The 21,232-nt window shown below is 35.9% G+C and overlaps 1 protein-coding gene across 5 annotated transcripts in view; it reads right to left on the reverse strand.

Moving 5' to 3' along the window:
* The window catches only part of LOC135198540 (rab11 family-interacting protein 1-like), a 93,318-nt gene that overhangs the window by 40,348 nt on the left and 31,738 nt on the right, over positions 1-21,232 (reverse strand). For 4 of the 5 annotated variants that reach the window (XM_064226213.1, XM_064226211.1, XM_064226215.1 and 1 more), the window contains 6 exons: positions 5,435-5,572; positions 3,587-3,750; positions 3,316-3,381; positions 1,653-1,810; positions 986-1,073; positions 521-601 (listed from right to left, as the gene is read on the reverse strand). In XM_064226213.1, coding sequence (XP_064082283.1) covers positions 521-601; positions 986-1,073; positions 1,653-1,810; positions 3,316-3,381; positions 3,587-3,750; positions 5,435-5,572 — 695 coding nt within the window. The remainder of the gene's footprint in view (positions 1-520; positions 602-985; positions 1,074-1,652; positions 1,811-3,315; positions 3,382-3,586; positions 3,751-5,434; positions 5,573-21,232) is intronic. The other variant, XM_064226212.1, reaches the window with a different exon arrangement.

Here is a 21,232-nt window from a genome sequence, read left to right on the forward strand (position 1 = left end):
ATCACAAATATCAATCAAAATTACAGTTGAAGTCAGCAATCCAAAACTAAGCTTTTAAGAGGTAAGCTATCATGATCATGAAGACAACACTCCTGTGATCTAATGAAGTAAGCATAATCCCAAATCATAAAATTCACTGTTTATAATTTACAAATAGTATTTTTGTTAAACCCTATCATTCTTTACTACCATAATCTAGACATAAGCAATACTCAACAGACAACTGAACTGGACAGTTACAAAATGCTATTTGACATCACACAATAGCACCAGGACAAATACAAAACAGCATTTCTCATAGGAAAGTGCCCCCGTACCAATAAACTTGCAGTGTACAATGAAAGCATTAGTCCTACATACAAACCACACCAAGCAATCAAAAATACCTTAGCATTACTTGTTATACCCTCATGCTGTAAAGCTACCAATACTTTTCAATTAATTCTACTATACATACTTAGATTACCCCTTAATAGCAAAATTCAAAATATCTACAATGTTTTATAGAGAAAAAACTTACCTCCCACTCGTGCTGGTTTTGGTGGGGCTCGAGGTTCGGTGAATGTCTTACTATTAGCATTGAATTGAAGGCGATCATCTTCTAAACAGAAAAATTTATACAGTATGTAAGAACACTCATCAAGAAGTTACATCTGAAAGGGTAAAAGATTTTTCCTTCCCCTGTGCAAAATTAATCAAAACATTAATTACACCTGTAGTATCTAATTATTTTAATAAGTCATTAATCAAAACATTAATTACACCTGTAGTATCTAATTAATTTAATAAGTCAAAATAGTTAGGTAACAGGGTGATATATGTTGTACAATACCCTTCAGTGGCTTATGGGAATGCTGTGTGAATTACTTTTAAACCATAGTGTTTACAAGTTATTCCAAATAAATGTTATCTTGTCTCAATATGTTGCAACTACAATACTTATCATAATATTGCATAAACAAAGAAATTTAAAAAATCAACTGACCTGGTTGTTCCTGAATAAGTGAAGAACCATGTGAAACGGTACTGTAAGGGCTACTCGACCTAGTGTTTACAGTTACCTCCTCATCAAACTGAAAATAGAAAAAATGCTTTTAAGGCAACTTCCTTGTTTAACAGCTTACAAAACTCCTAAAATAAAGTTTACCTGATATCTTGATATGCTGACGATCCGAAATTGTCAAGGTTGTGTGGGAGTAAGCTGATAGTTATTCATGAAAATCTGCATTTAATCACATTGCTTGTACGCAATATTGTTCTTATCTGGCTTCCTGACATTAAAAGTACAGGACAGTAGTTGCTAATGGCCAGGTATGAGTAAGGCTTTTTAGTTAAGCACTCAAAGTGTGTATGAAATGTTGCACTTTAACTGGTTGGATGATTTCTCAGGGTGGAGAGATGAATATATAATGAGAGAAAGTGTAATGATTCTATATCCTTGAGTTAAATTTCATACCACCAAAGTACAGTATTGTTTACATTTACAATGGAAACTTTTTAATACCGTAGCAATTAGAGATACAATAACTATTACAACTATTATTTCCTAGGTAGCATACTGAAAATATAAGATATAAAAAACGGTAAGTAAATGAGAGAGGGAGAGATATGTACCAAGTGAAATTAAAATAAAATTATGAAGTTCTACTCACACCAAAGTCTTCATCACTGTCTGAAATGACTCCTGGGTCAGCATCGCCAGCATGCTGTCGAGACTGCATAAGTTCATTTGGGAATCCTTGGCTATCTTTGCTTTCTTTCCGGCTCTTCTTCTTCCCAGGTTTCTGGGCTATTTTGTCAATTTTATGACCTGTAATACAGTGGTCATATTATTAAAGCTGTACATTGCATGTAAAAATATAGACTTTACACAGTCTTGTTGAATGACTTTATCTCCTGCTTGTAGTTGAAAGAGTAAAAGCCCATCAGTAGATGAATAGAAATATACTAATACTAATTCTACTCTCTGCAGAAACTGAAGACAAACAAGTATGCATGGAGTATTTACAACAAATGCCCATGCATGAGACATGTGACTGAGCTGGAAGGTGACAAATGAAGGTAGGGCATAAAACAATCAAGAGGAAGAGTGAAGAGCCATATCTTTGAAGAGATCCTCCAGGGTATCTGATGGCTATAGTGTAAAGTAGGGTAAACTAATTAATTCTTCAAATTGCAAATTTACCCAAGGTTTTAAATCCTTTATATAAAGGGATTATAGGTTGTCCATGGTTCCCATTACTACAATTCAAAATTTGTGTGCCTACTAATAGTAAAAAAATAGCAGCAGTGCTTATCACAACAGTGCCTCTCAATGGCAAAAATCTGAAAATGGCAGGTTAAATCCCATGACAGTCAAGTTCTAGTCATCCTAATACAGTACAATCCCTATTGCTCATGCTGACAGTATGTTTATATAACAGGCTGAAGATCCTGTCCAGCAGAGTTCCAGAGATCCTGTGTGATTTATATACATTACTGTGAGAGTGAAGAGTGTGGGCTTCATGTAATGACCAGGACTAAACTGTTGAGGTGATCTTGCTCTATTAAGAACACTTCAACAGCAAAGAAAAGCAAAGAAAGGAACACTGAATTATCAAAGGATGCATCTGAATCTAAGGCCATTTTGTATAATGAAAGAGCCCTCAATTAATTTTATAGTATGAGGAATTATTTATTTTACCTACCGTACAACACTTTTACAACCAATGGATGCCTGCGAAGAAACACTGCAATAACAAAGCTACTTGCCCGCCCGTATGGTCGGACACCTTATCTTCACGTGACACCCTCCAACCAAACCCTTCATGCAGCCGCCAGGTTTTACTGTTTACACTACAACAAATCCCTAATCATACACCTTTCTTTCTTCTTTGCTCTTAATCCCTGGAATCCATCAGTTTTAGGTCTTCATCTATTTCTTTCCTACAAGTCTTTGTCCTGCTACTTCTTCATCTACTGCTGTTGTGACCAACTTTTCCCCATTCCTTCTTATCTCATGTCCAAAGTATCTCAATCTTATAGCCTCTGTCACTGTTTACCATTAGGCAGTTGACAAAAGAACAACTATTCCACTCTCTCAAGCCTTTTGAACCTTTTCCTCATCATGGAGAGTCATTATCTAACACCATAAAAGGGAACGCTGAAGTAAAAATGTTGACAATGATGGTAATGATGCACTGCATACATCACAAGAAGTTCTCTTAAAGAGAAAGCTAACATATATGTTTTTGATAATAATGATGATATATTCTCATTCATACTAAATTAAAAAAAATCTACCAATTTGCATACGCAAGAAAGAGGAACACTTACTGACAGATTTTGCGAAGTTCTTTATGCTTGCCTTTTCTTTGGATCCTAAGCTCATCAAACTGCCACCTGAAGCGAGAAAGGCAGCATAACAAAATTATGAACTGTAAGATCTAATGTTAATTCACACTGTTTACAGTTCCATATTTTCACAAAACACATACTAATAAGTAGTAGTTTTAATTTCGGAGATGATATTTCAGTATACATATATATTCAATTCTTGAATGACAAGGCATCCTTATTCTATATCATACACATTACCATAACCCACCTAAATTCTTGATGGAAGTGAGCGACTTGTTCTTTTCCTTTTTGCCGGAAACATCGAGGAGAGACCCAGATTTCACTGTAAAGGACACTTTTATCTCCAACTCACCTCGTTCCTTCTCACCTTTCTTCTTGTCCTTCTCGGGCTTCCCTTTTAATCGATGCCACCTTCATGGTAATGAAATCAGAGTTGTCACAATTATACAAGAGTATCAATGTGCATAAATCATACTAATACTAAAAAAATCACAGCCTATCCATGAAGCATTCCTCGGTGGCCTAAAGATTATATTCCTGTCTATTTAATTTTGTTGAAAAACTTTGATACTATCAAATGTTTTTAATTTTAAAATTTTATGTATGAAATGCGGGCTTTCCAGTTTTAGTGCATATCACATACTAAATCTAAGAACTTTAAAGTTTGGCTAACAGATATCTGATTGTTTGTTTTGTTTGTCATAATGCTTATTCTATCTACATCTAATAATGACATTTCTAATCAGATTTTATCCAAAGTTTTAAAACAAACAAAAAGGTATGGAGGATGTCTCTAAGGCTTCCAGTAAGCAAGTTCATCCTCATCCATTTTTCAAAATACAAGAATTGAAAAAATGATAGTGACTTAAAAAACAGACCCACAGCAAATGCCCCCCCCAACCCGAAAGACTGTAGTATATGTAAAAAAAAAATACTTTCAATGATTCCCTACACAAAATGATGCATCTATATTTTGTCTCAATTGTATGGGTTTCTTCCTGCCTCATTATTCTGTAGTTTCATGAAAAGTTGGAAATTATAATCAGCTCTAATCTGTTAAAATAATTTTTTTTAGAACACCATAATTTGCTGTTTTTTCAATTTTAAAATTTCATGTATGCAATACTTCACAGATTAAGCTTAAGAACTTTTGTCTGGTTAACAGATATCTGATGACCTCTCAGTTTAATCTGTCATTCATCTTATTCCATCCGACATGGAACTTTTATATAAGTTTTCCCAATGCTTTGAAAAAAGGGTAAAGGTATGGAGGATGTTTCTCAAGATTTATGCAAGATCACTCCTAGCTGATACACATGAACTGAAAAAAAAACATGATCAAGCACTCTTGGAAACAAATTTAAATACCTGCATGGGCTATGTACAAAAATTCTTTTCATGATGCACTACAGAAACTGAAACACTTGCAACACTTCATCTCAATTTTGCAGACATCTTCCAGCCCGGTTATTCTACAGCTTCATGAAAAGGCTATTTGGAAACTGAAAAGAATACCTACATACACAGTGGGCCTAACCAAATACTGACAGAACTGGTGGTAACTGATATCAAGAAAAGATAACCCACTGTAAGCCATAATATATAAAAGAGAGACTGCTTATTTACATTTTTCTCAGTAAAGTCACATCAGTCAAGGAAACTCCCAGAGTGTATGTCTACATCCAATCACCAAAAAAGGATGTTTATGTTAAGTAACAACTATAGTTTGATAAAAATGCAAATAAAACAATACTCACATTGTAATACTGAAATCAAAATGATTTAATCCTAATAGGGATAACATCACAAATGAAACAAATATTGAAAACAAATAGAAATAGAAAACACCAAAACTTCAAAATTACTTGAAACTCCTAGGTCACTGACACTACTGCACCTGAATACTGGCAGAACAATAGGAATTATGGATATGATAATCACAAAGCGAGTATGAGGAATGCAGGAAGTGTGCGTTTATGGGGTTTTCTTCACGGGCTGTCTTAGGAGCAAGAGCTATAGTGTCAGCACAAGATTGGTTTAATCTCAACTAACAAAAGAAAAAAAAAGAAAAAAAAAAGAGCATGTGGCCACTTACCTATTTCTGGGTCTTTCATAAACATCAAAGTCTGAGAGGGGAATTTGCATTTGTCCCAAAAACTCATCCAGGCCCAAGCCATTTCTATGATACACTGTTAATTGAAGGACGGCTGTGTTCCCATGGGACGGAATAGCTCTGGAATAATAATAACGGTATTTTAATACGTAACATTGCCTATCAATGAAATGGTGGTAAGTAGAATATACCTAAACAGGCAGAGCTGCAGAGTTTGTGGCACAGGTTTAAACATAGAACTAATCAGTATCTATAGGCACTGGTCTGAACATAAACTACTTATTTAAAAACCATAAATAGCCAGACTAATGCCTGTCAGAAACAGGATACTTTCCTATTTTGTAGACTAAAAAATATTATTATATATATATTATATATATATATATAGATGGTATATATATATATATATATATATATATATATATATATTATAATTTCTGATTTGAACAAGTAAAAATATTTTAAAATCAAATCTCAAATGCAGACTGGGTGGTATATGTAAGTAGATAGACATATATTATATACGTATATAATACGAAGAAAGACCATCGAATTTCAGGAATCGCAGCAAATAATTCAAGAGATCTCAATCATCAGTTTTCCATCAGTGAAATCATACTATTTCTTGCGAGCAGCCGCCCGTTTACAATAGCTTCCCTTAGAAAAAGAAAAGACTCGCGCGGCCGGCTCAGAGGCCAGTGCAGAAAGCAGATCCCGCATCTTACGGTAAAATAAGGGAAGCCTATGGTTGATGACACTTATAAAAAGTCTTTTCTGCAGGAATCGTGATAAAACTGTGCTCTGGCATCCGTGAACACCGCCATTCATGTGAGAGAATTTTCCAACACAATGATCTGGAGAGATTCGCCACGAGGAACAGTTAAGTCGTCTCGACTCGTCCGGCGGGAGAAATGTCAAGCAAGCGTACTACGACTTCCTCTCATGAGCTCGAATGGATTTTTGTACGTACCGCACACAGGGATGAAACAAAATGTCAAAATAGCACATACCGCAAATGGTTGGATACCTCCGAATTTAAAACTTATTTTTCCAAACTGGTCGTCGTTTATTCTCCATCACGAATAAATAATCTTGAAACATCATGATCCATCACTGCACATGGGTCTATTTCCCCCCTTTTTATCTACACCTAACCTCTAAATTTTATTTTCGTAGAGGAGAGTTGCACAGCAATTCCTTTAACCCCCACCCAGATACACAACTCAAATAATTTCCAAATTATTCACTTACACAGCAACACATTGCAATATTTCTTGTTTCACCTATTCTCTCATACTGCACCAATCGTTTTATTTCCTCCTTGATACCTACACGAATCAAGAGGATCCATTCTTCCACAATACATATTAACATTCACAGCCCCGTTCTCTATAGCACACATTCTGACTTTCTTTGGGTTCATAATAAAGCCTTTCAACTGCTCTCAACTTTCCTTTTATACCATACCGTTTCAAACACCTTTCACGACACTTTCAATCAATTCCATTAAGTTTTTTTTTGTTTTTGTTTTTTTGTCCTGTACCGTCGTCGAAAACCTTGAATAAAATAATGTTCCCTAAATACATTTAATCCAAACCCACCTTTGTTTTCCCAAATCAAAATCCTATGCTATATGCCCTCCATGGTACTAGAGATATTAATAGTTATAAAAACTGATTACGAATAGATGGCAAGGCATAGTTATGCAGAGTTCTAGCTCATGCAGGTGTACCAAGAAATGAAAAGGCAGACTTCATGGCCTTTCTTTCGCTATTTAGACACCATAGAACCTTAAATAAATCAATCTCGTTTAATAGAAGCAGATAATGAAACTGGTTTGAGAGCTACAATGTCTTTGCGATTAAGAATTTAAAAATTCTGACATGCTTTGAAATACCTAAATAGGACCTTCAACGATTCGGTGAGGTTTGTGTGGCTTCTCTGGCAGACATTTCGTGGTAAAATCTAGTTAATGAGAGAAAGGCATTTTCGTAGCTAACCTTCAAGAAGTTTAGAAAATAGTTTTAAGAAATATTTAGCTACGAATTTCTCGGTTTTCTAACCGAGAGATTCATCTGTTTTGTGCAATTTTTGTTTAGCATTTTATATCGCATGTAATGGAATGAATGAACTAAGTGACATCAATGATCAAGGCAGTTATGGCGCCATAAAATTCAGCTGAATAATACTTATTTCTCTTCAATCGTCTGGCAGTCAATACCTTTTAATAATATAATTATCTCCGAACTAATGAAGTGTCTTTATCGTACTACGTACGTGCGGGCAACAGCGAACCTAACCCCCCCCCCCCCCCCCACCCCCCCCCCCCCCCCCCCCCCCCCCCCCCCCCCCCCGCCTCCACAAAACCCGCTAACATGAGCTATCAGATTTTTCGTTCCCTTTAAGTCTACAAATTACCTAAGGGATTAGGATACAAATTCCTGGCAAGAAAATGAGTCAACGAATTAAAACTGCATCAGCCTAATGAGCACCTGAAGCGGAAATAACGGTTGCAACCACCACTAAAGGACCTAAAACACCTTTTACATAAGCTCGAAGACGTCCAAAAGATGACGTCAATATTAAGGTATCTATCAGATATCGAGGAAAACTGAGTCACGTTCGGCCTTCCTTATCAGTTCAATGTTACTGACGTCTTAAGTGACTGGAGAGAGAGAGAGAGAGAGAGAGAGAGAGAGAGAGAGAGAGAGAGAGAGAGAGAGGGCGAGAGAGAGAGAGAGAGAGAGAGAGAGAGAGAGAGAGAGAGAGAGAGAGAGAGAATTTAATTTCATAAACAATAAATTTAAAGAGGTTAAAAACTGCTAAAGCATCAGCACTATGCATTACCGAAAACCTTATCTACAGTTATCAAAATGTTAAAAAGAGTTTAATCGAATTGTTTGCCTTTGCAAGAAGTGATCCAGAATCAGGGATTGGATCCCGTTATGAGAACAATAGTGCCCCTTCCAATGGGAGACTTTCACTTTTTAATCCCCCCATTTCGTGTTCCACTTCTGCGGCCTTCTCACGGTCACTTACACACCCAAAACGCCGCTGAATGAAAGAGCAATCACGTGAAACGAACTTTACAATGGTATGAATCAGCATGAAACAAGAAGCATCATCGGCAAAACTATGACTAATCAATATTTTTTCTTCTAGATTATTATGCTGCTCTATAAAAGAGCTATTACTTCTAGGATAGGAGCCGTATGATAAGACCTTTATCTCCACAAATGTTCGTAAAATAAAACATGAGCCTATTCTCGCGTTACAGTTAGCTTTGGAATTACCGCGTAATTATAGTACGACAGATGCACGTTTTCTTCTGGGAGTTCATCTCGGTTAATATCCAAAGTGGAAAAAAGGAACTAGACTTAAAACAAAATCAAAGAAAGGCTACTTCATCACCATAACTGTGAGAAGGAATGACAACTTAAGCGCACGACTGGCCACAAACGGGAACACCGTCATTTACAAATTTCTGAGAACGTGCGAATAGTCTAGATGTAGAATGTTTCCGCTGCGATAACACCTATAATGACAATGAGGATCTTTATCCAGGCGAAATGCTCGTTATATATTTTAGGATTATTATTGCGACATTCAAGTCATTATTAAAATCACATGCGTTAAGTGTACGAGATAGGTCTAAACCTGCATGAAATTCTCATTTGCGGCTTAATCATAAACACGTTTGAACTCTACGTCGAAGTGCACAAACACTCTAAAAGCTAGAACTCTCCCTTTCAACAAATGCTGCGCATTTTACCAAGTTGGTGTGGTAATAACAGTTTAAATATGCATTGCTGTTTCGAAACACTATATAGCCTAGCTAGATAAAAACTCCTACATAGACCAACAAAGCGGACCAACTATTAAAAACCTGGCGCAGAACGCCACCACTGACATGGGCTGACGACTCGCATCAAGTAATAACTGTACTTAGGCCGCAAAACACTGCATTGGAGGAACATTTTAACCTCCACTTCCACACAGCAGTCTTAGCAACTCTCACACGAGGACGACAACATTGCAAAAGTTTCATCCTCCTCTTTTGTCACGCGTGATGCTGAATTCTCCTGCACTGCAGGTCATTCGCTGTTTAATAAACACGACGAATTTCTTACATGCAATCACACCTGTCCACTCAAGTAGACTCACTTTTAGTTTGGGAATGGATGCTCTCAAGCATCGGCCACGAATTTCCACAAATTTTGTACTTATGGGAACAAGTCCTCTTCTCTACACATTGCAACTTTCTCTTTACCTTGAATTGTAATTCACGTTTGGGAGACTAAATTTTGTTAAACGACTGGTGATAACTGCAAAGTAAAAAGCATTTCGCTTTTACAGACTTTCCATTCAACTTATTGGTTTACGTTGTTCTGTAAGTAGATGGCATAAAAAGACTCGTAATCTGTAAAATATTAAAAACCGTTCAGTTGTTAAGTATAAGTGGTACACATTGAAGGCATCAAAGCTATTTTCGTGTCATAGGAGTTAGTACTATGACGTTAGCTGTGACCCATCTGATCTATTTCCCTCTATCTATAAAGGAAGCCAAAGCCTTATATTGACAGATATATTTCCCGTCACTCTCGAGAACAACAAGTCACAACATCCTCTCTGATCGGGGCGCCGTCAACATTCCTCTCCACATTTCTGAGCGATGTTTACACAGTTGGGTTGATATTCCAATGACCCGGAGGAATTTCCTCTTGAGTCTAACGGAAGGTGTTACGGCGTTAGTTTACCTGAAAGAGATGGTACTTAAGAAGGAATGGGAGAGAGAGAGAGAGAGAGAGAGAGAGGTGGTGGTTCCAGTTTTGGCGTAGAATAAATCAAGAAGATGCTATAAAAATTCAACGGGAACCATGTATAGAATTAAAATGGCGCATTGGCCCTGATGCTCAAAAACGCCACGCACATAAACCCTCTTAAATACCTGTGGGCTAATTATACAGCGGTAACAATGGAGGAGGAGGAGGAGGAGGAGGAGGAGGAAATCGTGGAGGCACATCCGCCAGGTACCACAATGAGGTCTGCAACAAAGCACCTCACCCTCACCCCTTCCGCTCTCTCTCTCTCTCTCTCTCTCTCTCTCTCTCTCTCTCTCTCTCTCTCTCTCTCTCTCTCTCTCTCTCTATGCGACGCGCGTCTATCCTATCGGCCATAATGCAAACTGACATACACTGGTTTTCACGAGAGAACTTCTATTGTGTTCACTAACTTGATCCGGTCTCCGACGGGAAACTGATTCCTGCGGTGACGTTACACGGCGTCTTCGTGCTTCCCTGGAGTAGTACTATAATACTTCTCTTCCGCATTCTTTAGGATGAAACACTTTTTCTTTATTTTAAAACACTCAAAATTCATCTCATAATTCTCGTTAAATCACAAGTAGATGAAGAGCGTCGTCGAAAAATAACCTGACAGTTATCATCCATGATAAATTGGACAAAGTTATCATGGTTCACATTTCCCTTCATAAAAATAGTACCTTTTTTGCATGGTGCACAATTACCGTAGAGTAATAATTATAATGGCCTATAATGTGCATAAATTAATCATTTTCCTGCCACGTAAACTCAAGGCATCGTCGAGAAAAGAAGAAGGCATCTATGACGAAAAAGGACCCAACAAATAAAGGGTATTCCAACAAAACAATTATAAATCAAAGGCAAGTGTAGTTAATATAAGGAAATATCAGTATATCACCTAGCTATATTTAAGAATTCCACTACACCAATCTTCTAGATAAGGAGATTCAGAGCAGTCCTTGGTTTGTTTTTGTTTGTTTGTTTGTTTCCATGGTGTTTTTAAGTTGCATGAGCAGTCCTTGGTGACACGGGTAAGTTCTATTTTCGAGGTTCCTAAAAGTCATTTTCTCCCTTTTTTAGGGGTGGGGGGGGGGGGGTGGAGTCTTTACAAGACGCCAAGCATTGCCAAACGTAAGTTTCAAGTCTATATTTCATAAAGCTGCTGTTTTAACTGGTCCCTGCCCTCTTATTCGGGTATATTTTATCATTTGTTTCGCTGTTTGATACCTAGTACATGATCCCGTAATTAGTACACTCCTTGTGATTAGATAAAGCGGCCCAAGTAGTGTGAGGAAGAATGAAGAATTTTTTGTGATGAATTAAACGTTTTACTAAAGTTCTAATACTAGCAGAGAAAAAATGTGGGGAAAAAATAACCTTCTTGAATGTATTGGCGCATAAAAACAACGTAATTCACGTTTCCTTTTTTATAGAAAACTCACAAAATCATGTGTATGTGTTCATAACGTCCACTTTGATAAAATGCCGGCCATTTCCTAAGTGATATTCAGTGAGTTTCTGGATAATGAGAGTCTGATGGTAGTGTATAATCTACTTTTATACTTGTTGTATAAAAACGCTTACTTGAAAACGCTCGTATGTTTTCAACTCTTGACCATCTAACAAAAGACAGCTGACAAGCACACTCACACCTGCAACCCAGCGGAGTAGAAAAAAAATGTACTTATTATGACACAGTAAAACACTCTGCTCTAAAAAGCCGTTAACTGGTGGCTAAAAATGATTCTGTAATCAGTTCTTTCAATATGGCGTCCACAAGTGATTCACTCTGATGGCATAAGGCATTCATAAAATCTTAATCATCAGAATTAAACCATGTCAAATTATAATCACTAACATACGTTTTACGTGCTTTCCCATGAGCGTCTTCAATTATACGTTTTTCGTGTATCAACTTTAAAAAAAAAAGATTGAACGTTGTTATCGAACTCTCATTATCCAGGAGTAGGCTCTTCAAATCAGTGAGGAAGTAGTTGCCATTTTACCAAGAAGTGGAAATTATGAACATATAACGCCAGAGTTTGAGAGTTTTCTGTAAAAAGAAACCGGAATCACAATATTTTTACGCGCCAACACATCAAAGAATGGTAGTTTTTCCACATTTTCCCGGCTAATATTAGAACTCTAGTAAACAAGTTTAATTTGTCACAAAACAAAAATCTTCATCCTCTGGCCAGGCATAGAATGTCCAGTTGGAATTGGATGGGAGACGTTCACCCGCAAAAATATTCCATAAACGAGTTGCACCAACACGGATGAAGTTAGGCGAACCATTCTTTTATAGTGCCACATTACTGCTGATACTACTTCCGGTCGTACTCGAACGCGATGTCTTTTGGCATAAGGTTTATCTAGGTTAAAGGTAAAGTCGTTTACTCATTTACAAATTCAAAATAAGTTTCGTTGAAATTCTAGGCTCAAAATGTAATTTTTGATCGTGTTGTACCAACACGGATGAGGTTAGGCAAGCCATTCTTATAGTACCACAAAATGCTGATACTAATTCTCGTCGAATTCGAACGCGATGTCTTTTGGCATGGGGTTTATCTAGGTTAATGTCATTTTCTTATTCATATACTCAGAAAAAGGTTCCGTTGAAATTCTAGGCTCAGAATTTCAATTCTGCAACCTCAGAATAGTCAGAAGAATTAAGTCATGAGAATTGGATATTATGTTACAAGAGCAAAAAAAAAAAAAAAATTTTTGAGACTCCAAGTTCGAACAATGGGTCGTCAGGAAATCCCTGCATGTGTTTATATAAACTATACATATACGGACAAATACGATAACGGGTCTACACCTTAGTAATGACATCTGAATGATGCTATAAATCGTACTCTCTCTCTCTCTCTCTCTCTCTCTCTCTCTCTCTCTCTCTCTCTCTCTCTCTCTCTCTCTCTCTCTCTCATATGGGATCATTCATCTACTGTAAAAGTTTCACTACATAGAAATCACACTTAAAGATAGCAGAGTATTTGTTATAAATCAAATTCTTACGCTTTTGTAAGTTTTGCATATCTTTGCTCAGTCTTTAAGGAATATTATCTTCTCTTTCTTTGAACGTTTTGCAAACAGAAAAAAAGCAAACAGCCACTGAGAAAAAAGGGCCCCTATCCTCCCATCATTCTTGGCAGCAAGTACAGCACTCGTATGACATCAATGCTGATTCCAATGGTGGTTTCAAGGGAAAAAAATAATCGATAACCTAGGAGTATCTTCTCCTGGTATGTAAGATTCACTAATGATATCATATTATTATATTATTTATTTATTATTTTTTTTCTATTATTCATTTATTTTATTTATATTATGTATTTATTTGTTTATTTTTTATTTATTTATTTATTATATATCACAGTCCTCCAATTCGACTGGGTGGTATTTATTGTGTGGGGTTCCGGGTTGCATCCTGCCTCCTCAGGAGTCCATTCACTTTTCTTACAGTGTGCGATGTTTCTAGCAGCACACTCTTCTGCACGAGTCCTGGAGCTACTTCAGCCTCTAGTCTTTCCAGATTCCTTTTCAGGGATCTTGGGATCGTGCATAGTGTTCCTATGATTATAGGTACAATTTCCACTGGCATATCCCATATTATTATTATTATTATTATTATTATTATTATTATTATTATTATTATTATTATTATTATTATTATTATTATTATTATTATTATTATTATTATTATTCAGAAGAAGAAGAAGATGATGAAATCTATTCATAAGGAACAAGCCCACCATAGAGGCCATAACCTACAATTCAAACATCCAAAGAATACGGTCACTAGGAAGTACTATGAGGCGGTAAAGGGAAACACAGAAAGAAGAGATACTGCTTAATAAGAAAGATAAAACAAAAAATTTATAAATTAACAAAGAGATTATAATGTATTCCAATGCAAGGAGACTAGTATTAGAGTAGTAATGTATTGGGCCTTCTCTTGAACACCAGAAGTTTCAATTGCACGACTTTCTTTTCATAACCTGATGATTTTCAGGGAGAGATAGATTATCTGATGAAGATTACCAGCCAGACGCTGCTCACGACAAACCTTGGTGACAAGAGTAGTAAGGCTGTGGCCCCAATGATAACCCATAATTATATAAACTGCGGAAAATATTAATAGAAAAACAAGGTTCTAAAACGAATGCTACATTTCAACGAGAACTGAACAGAAGAGAATGAGAATATGTATGATATATCCAAAGCGGAAATCTGCCCGACTGTATATACATAAAAGGTTACCCCATGCGTTGCATACACACAGTCCCTATCACCAAATACCAGTTTTGTGTATTCAGTCGATAAGCTTCCTTGCTCAAGGAACGGAAGTCAACTCAAGAAACACATGTATCCCTCGTGGGTTTTCTATACCTAACTTGATTATAAACACAACTTTCACATCTCTAATAATTGATTAAACTCTCATTTCTCTATTAATAGATTAAACTTTCATTGCTTTGACGTTTTTATTATTTTCATATTCTACAGTAGGAGTCTATAACTCTCAGTCTTAAAGACTGTTGGAAGATGATGAGTGTATATACGTGTGTATATATATACATATATGTATGTATATATATATATATATATATATATATATATATATATATATATGTGTGTGTGTGTGTGTGTGTGTGTGTGTGTGTGTGTGTGGTGTGTGTGTGTGTATGTATCAGATATTCGTACAGGGTACAAGGACTAAAAGTTTCCTTTTAAACACTAAATACTGGTTTGAGACTTCCCGAATTCCATTGGAGAGAGAGAGAGAGAGAGGAGAGAGAGAGAGGGGAGAGACGAGAGAGAGAGAGAGAGAGAGAGAGAGAGAGAGAATGACGCATATTCCACCTCAGCCAGTCGAGAAAGAATCAAGAATCCACCGGATCCGTCATGAATGAGGCAATACAGCCCTTCGTTCACAAAGGGTAATGGTGAATGAAAACACTGAACTCGACAGATTAATAATAATTATACTTGTTTTCCAAGTCGGGATTATCGCTTACACGGGAAGTAAGACTACAAACTGCTTTATTGTTTTTTTTTTTTTTTTTTTTTTTTTTTTTTTGGGGGGAGGAGTTCCCTATGGAAGAGCCTAAAAAGCTATGAAAAATGTGTTTCGCGTCGAGTTAAAGACACAGAAATTTTAGGATAGGATATTTACGATTTATTCATTAGAATGAAATTCTAAAAAATAACGAGCATGTTCAATAGTACGGAAAACTTATTTCTAATAAAAATATAGCTCATTTATTTTAATTTTCACTGGTGAAACAAGGCTCTATTTGACCGTAGGTTTTAGCAAGTTTCAATTTATTTGGTGAACTGAATTTAGGCTGTTTCTGTTCGATTACTTTGTGTTTCTAATTACAACTGAGAACATATGAATGTGTTTAATTTGTGTCCTTTTTATTTGATCCTTGTTGTTAGTATAAATATTATTAAGTATAAGTATTGATTACGAAGACCAATTCACGTTAAGTTAGGAATATAATGTTGACAACTTACGTGTGAGGGGAAAATCTTGTACTCGTCCCGAGTAAGCAGGAGGTCGTATCGCGCCTTAATATCATACCAGTCACATAAAGGCTTTTATTTTCTATTTTCCTAATTACGAACATTTTATCTTATCGCTACCAAGAAGCCTATTAGTGGAAGACTTCGGAAAAGCTCCAGCTATCGCTGGATTCAAACTTATCTTAATCATATATGCAAACACGTAATCCGGGAATATGAACACGGAAAATATACATTAGAGAAAGCCCAACAAAACACTAATGTATCAAAAGATCAACAAAAACGAATGTCGACTCAACCTGTGATTAAGAAATCGTGATTCCTGGAAAACAAAACACAATGTGAGACAGGTCACGAAATAACTTTTAAAACTCAGAAAGTCCTGATATGGCGACAGATCTAACAGATTGAGGGGTCAGAGATGTGTATTTCTGGTGATACAAGTTTACTCTCGACGTTGTTCGGAAGTCACGTAAAGCCGTTGGTCCCGTTGCTGAAGAACCACTGGTTCCATGCAACGTAAAAACACCATACTAACAAACAAAGATACAAACGAATTTCTTACTCGAATTCTGACCCAACAATTCCTTCAGTCCAAGTTCCAAAGAATATTCTCTGGACTTTATTCTATAATCTGACAGTTCGCGCACAAGAGAACTTTTTAAAACAATTTCCTATAGAGGGGTTATTGCTTAAAAGGACCTGATGCCCTAGCCAAATATATGCCCAAAGTTCCACGTCTTAATCTCGGGGTCTGCCGCTAAATATTAAAAAGATGAATCTTGTCCCCGACCGGAGAGAATATATTGTAGCCTTCAGCTGAAAATAATGAGCATTACTTCTTTTTATCCTGATGGATAACCATCTATATAATAAATGTTCGTTCAATTATCTTCAAAAGACTCTACCGCACCCGCATGTTGTAATCAATCATTATTCAATCATTCCTGGTACGTACTACTTGAAAAGTCGACAAGACTCCTGAACTTTGTGACCTCAGAGGTATATTACAGTACATACACATATCCGAAGCTCCATTACTTGCAATCATAAGTTTCGAATTCTAAACTATACCAAAACAACTTTCTCGTTTCTTGAAGCTGTGTCAATGACAGACCGCAGACTTGAATCTACTAAAAAATGTTTTCCAGTTGCAATAAATTTCGGCACACCTTGCTACAGGGATTTGGATTACCTCTCAAAATTTTTTTGGTATCAAGAAGACATCTGAAAAATGTGTGTTATCTGTTATTTACACTAAAATCCAGTTTTCTACCATCTACGACTTTACTTTCATCTTTTCAACTATCATAATTTTACCTTCACTTTCCCATTAAACCTCTAATGCTGACCCTCATTCTCAAACGACTCTATTTTTGCTCATATATCGATACAGACCTCGATGAAATGCCTGAATGGGGAGCTTTCAAGGAAGATAATCAAAACCTTTATATGTTCTTTATAGAACTCATTCCTCTGAAGTGGTTTCCACACCAAAATACTCAAAACTCTCCTCTGCATCTCCATCATATGAGTAAAGGCTAATTTTCCCATTTAAGCAAAAGTCAGTCTACTATTGTGCTTTCCAAAGTAAGTAACGCTTAATTCACTTGCACTATATCCGCTTTCAATATGCAGGAAGATGGGTTGGTTCTCTTCTACAAGAAGCATTTGGCCCCCTTTCCGGATAAGTAGAAAAGGAATCCGTTCGACAGTTAAGCAAAAGCACCCTTCATTTACTCGACCGCAATGTTCTTCGTCAACCAGTCGACTTTCCTCGAGCGCGGAACTGTTGAATTGTAATTCCCACCAAAATAGCCACGACCTACCTTCATTTTTCTTTATGCCTTCGAGGTAGAGAGACGACTACTTATAACCCAATTATATGCTATCCATAACTACATACCTACCACAAAATTTTCTCCACCAAACCTAGCTGACTCACTTGTCGAACTTAAATAAGAAACACTTCATGGTTGCACACAAGGTCTAGATACTCTCTGGACCTAAAGGGTGCACATATATGTTGTGCAGTACCCACACATATACACAAACCCCATAAAAGTAGAGCCTCATTAATCAGAGTAGGGTGGCAAACGGAAGATTTAGCCATATCAAACTTTCCCAGTGAGTTGAGTAAGTGCCTCTTATCAGCCCGATGATAACGCTGCAATATGCGCAAGAAAGAGCATAAAACTGAAGCAATATGCAGCTACTCAACAGGAAAAGTCTGAACACTTCATAATTTTGTATTATCTGATATTTGACAATAAATTCTTGGTATCTGTTTGCTGATATTGCATGAAAACAGGACGAAAGGAATCAGATTCCCTTATACAATAGACAGCCAGGTAAAACCAAAGCGTTCGGACACCACAAACAGCCGACAACGCTGAGATATCCCAGCAGCAGCACTCGCTCTACCAGGCTCCTTATTCAGATCCAGAACAGACTTATACCAATATCCACTCACTTGCTGACAGTCATCTCGCCGTCTTGGACATTTTCGTCAAAATCTGCCAGGTCCCTCGCTGTCATAAAACTTAAACATCTAACTTTCTAGCCAGAGGCAAAAACAAGAGTACTAATATTTCCATTTAGCTCAAAAAGCGAGACAAAGTGGTTGTAACATTCGTGCGTAATTACCAACTCCTACTGCAAAACCAAAATTTCTGAAAGTTATCACTACCTGCAAGTTGTGCTTTTTATTCAGTGCACCTTTTATATATTTTAATAAATAAGATGATGCTTCAAGAATTTAGTATATATATATATATATATATATTATATATATATATATATATATATATATATATATATATATATATATATATATATATATATATATATATATAATATATATATATATATATATATATATATATATATATATATATATATATATATATATATATATATATATATATATATATATATATATATATATATATATATATATATAGTACACACACACAAGTTTACATATAGGCGCAGTATATGCTGCCATACAATACGAAAACTCTAAGGTTAGAAATCTTCGAGCCTGCAGGCAGAAAACTAACTTGCCTGCTTAACCTTGGTCAACTTAACAATCAATAAGTGTAATTTCCTCTCGGCGTCGTCTCGCCACTGAACCAAGTTCTTTGATGCGCGCGCACGCGCTAACATCAAAGCTTCTCCAACTTTTGTCTCTATGTGATTGTTCGATTTTAACTCGTCTAACAGGATAAATTACCCTTCATGACCCATGAGTGACATATAAAACTCTTACTCCTAGTGTTTACATTGTGATAAATCTATTCTTTGTAGTTGCAAGAACTTCGTAGACTTATTCTTTGCAGTTGAAACAACTTCACAGACTTATTCTTTGCAGGTGAAACTTCATACACTTATTTTTTGCAGTTGAAAAACTTCATAGACTTATTCTTTAGCCGAAAAAACTTCATAAACTTACTCTTTGTAGTCGAAACCACTTCATAGACTCTTTGTGGTTAAAAAAACTTCATAGACTTATTCTTTGTAGTCGAAACAACTTCATAAACTTACTCTTTGTAGTCGAAACAACTTCATAGACTCATTCTGTGGTTAAAAATACTTCATAGACTTATTCTTTGGAGTCGAAACAACTTCATAGACTTATTCTTTATAGTCGAAACCACTTCATACACTTATTCTTTTAGTTGAAACTACTTCATAGACTTAGTCTTTGTAGTCGAAACCACTTCATACACTTATTCTTTGTAGTCGAAACAACTTCACAAACTTATTCTTTGTAGTTGAAACTACTTCATAGACTTATTCTTTGTCGTCGAAACCACCTCATAGACTTATTCTTTGTAGTTAAAACTACTTCATAGACTTATTCTTTGTAGTCGAAACCACCTTACAGACTTATTCTTTGTAGTCGAAACAACTTCACAAACTTATTCTTTGTAGTTGAATCTACTTCATAGACTTATTCTTTGTAGTCGAAACCACTTCACAGACTTATTCTTTGTAGTCGAAACCACCTCATAGACTTATTCTTGGTAGTCGAAACAACTTCACAAACTTAATCTTTTTAGTTGAAACTACTTCATAGACTTATTCTTTGTAGTCGAAACCACCTCATAGACTTATTCTTGGTAGTCGAAACAACTTCACAAACTTATTCTTTTTAGTTGAAACTACTTCATAGACTTATTCTTTGTAGTCGAAACCACTTCATAGACTTAACTTTGTAGTCAAAACAACTTCATAGACTTATTCTTTGTAATTGAAACTACTTCATAGACTTATTCTTTGTAGTTGAAACTACTTCATAGACTTATTCTTTGTAGTCAAAACAACTTCATAGACTTATTCTTTGTAATTGAAACTACTTCATAGACTTATTCTTTGTAGTTGAAACCACTTCATAGACATTCTTTGTAGTCTAAACAACTTCGTAGACTTATTCTTTGTAGTTAAAACCACTTCATAGACTTATTCTTTATAGTCGAAACCACTTCATAGACTTATTCTTTATAGTCGAAACCACTTCATAGACTTATTCTTTATAGTTGAAACCACTTCATAGACTTATTCTTTATAGTGAAACACTTCATAGACTTATTCTTTATAGTTGAAACCACTTCATAGACTTATTCTTTGTAGTTGAAACCACTTCATAGACTTATTCTTTATAGTTGAAACCACTTCATAGACTTATTCTTTATAGTCGAAACCACTTCATAGACTTATTCTTTATAGTCGAAACCACTTCATAGACTTATTCTTTATAGAAAACCAACTCATACCAGACTTATTCTTTAACACATAGACTTATTCTTTTTAGTTAAAACCACTTATAACTTATTCTTTATAGTTGAAACCCTTCATAGACATTCTTTTAGTTAAACCAACTTCAGACTTTATTTTTTTTTAGTTAAAACCACTTCATAGACTTATTCTTTATAGTTGAAACCACTTCATAGACTTATTCTTTATAGTTGAAACCACTTCATAGACTTATTCTTTATAGTTGAAACCACTTCATAGACTTATTCTTTATAGTTGAAACCATTCACAGAAACCTTATTCCTTCAATAGTTGACACCATAGAAACCTTATTCTTTATAGTAAAAACCACTTAATAGACTTATTCTTTATAGTTGAAACACTCATAGACTTCCCGTGTTATTCTTTATAGTTGAAACCACTTCATAGACTTATTCTTTATAGTTGAAACCACTTCATAGACTCCCGTGGTTCCACACCAGTAACTGGTCCAATAACCAACACATATGCTGTGCTATTCACCCCTTCCCAAGTCTCCCTTACAATGTACTCTATATCCTTTGAATACAAACATTCTTTCCCATTCTACTGGTATGGATAAACTGACTACTCATTTACTGGGCCATGTTAACCTTTCATTAATACATCATTGTAAATAGTTTGCCGA

This window comes from Macrobrachium nipponense, chromosome 22 (genome assembly GCF_015104395.2).
Source record: "Macrobrachium nipponense isolate FS-2020 chromosome 22, ASM1510439v2, whole genome shotgun sequence".
NCBI lineage: Eukaryota > Metazoa > Arthropoda > Malacostraca > Decapoda > Palaemonidae > Macrobrachium > Macrobrachium nipponense.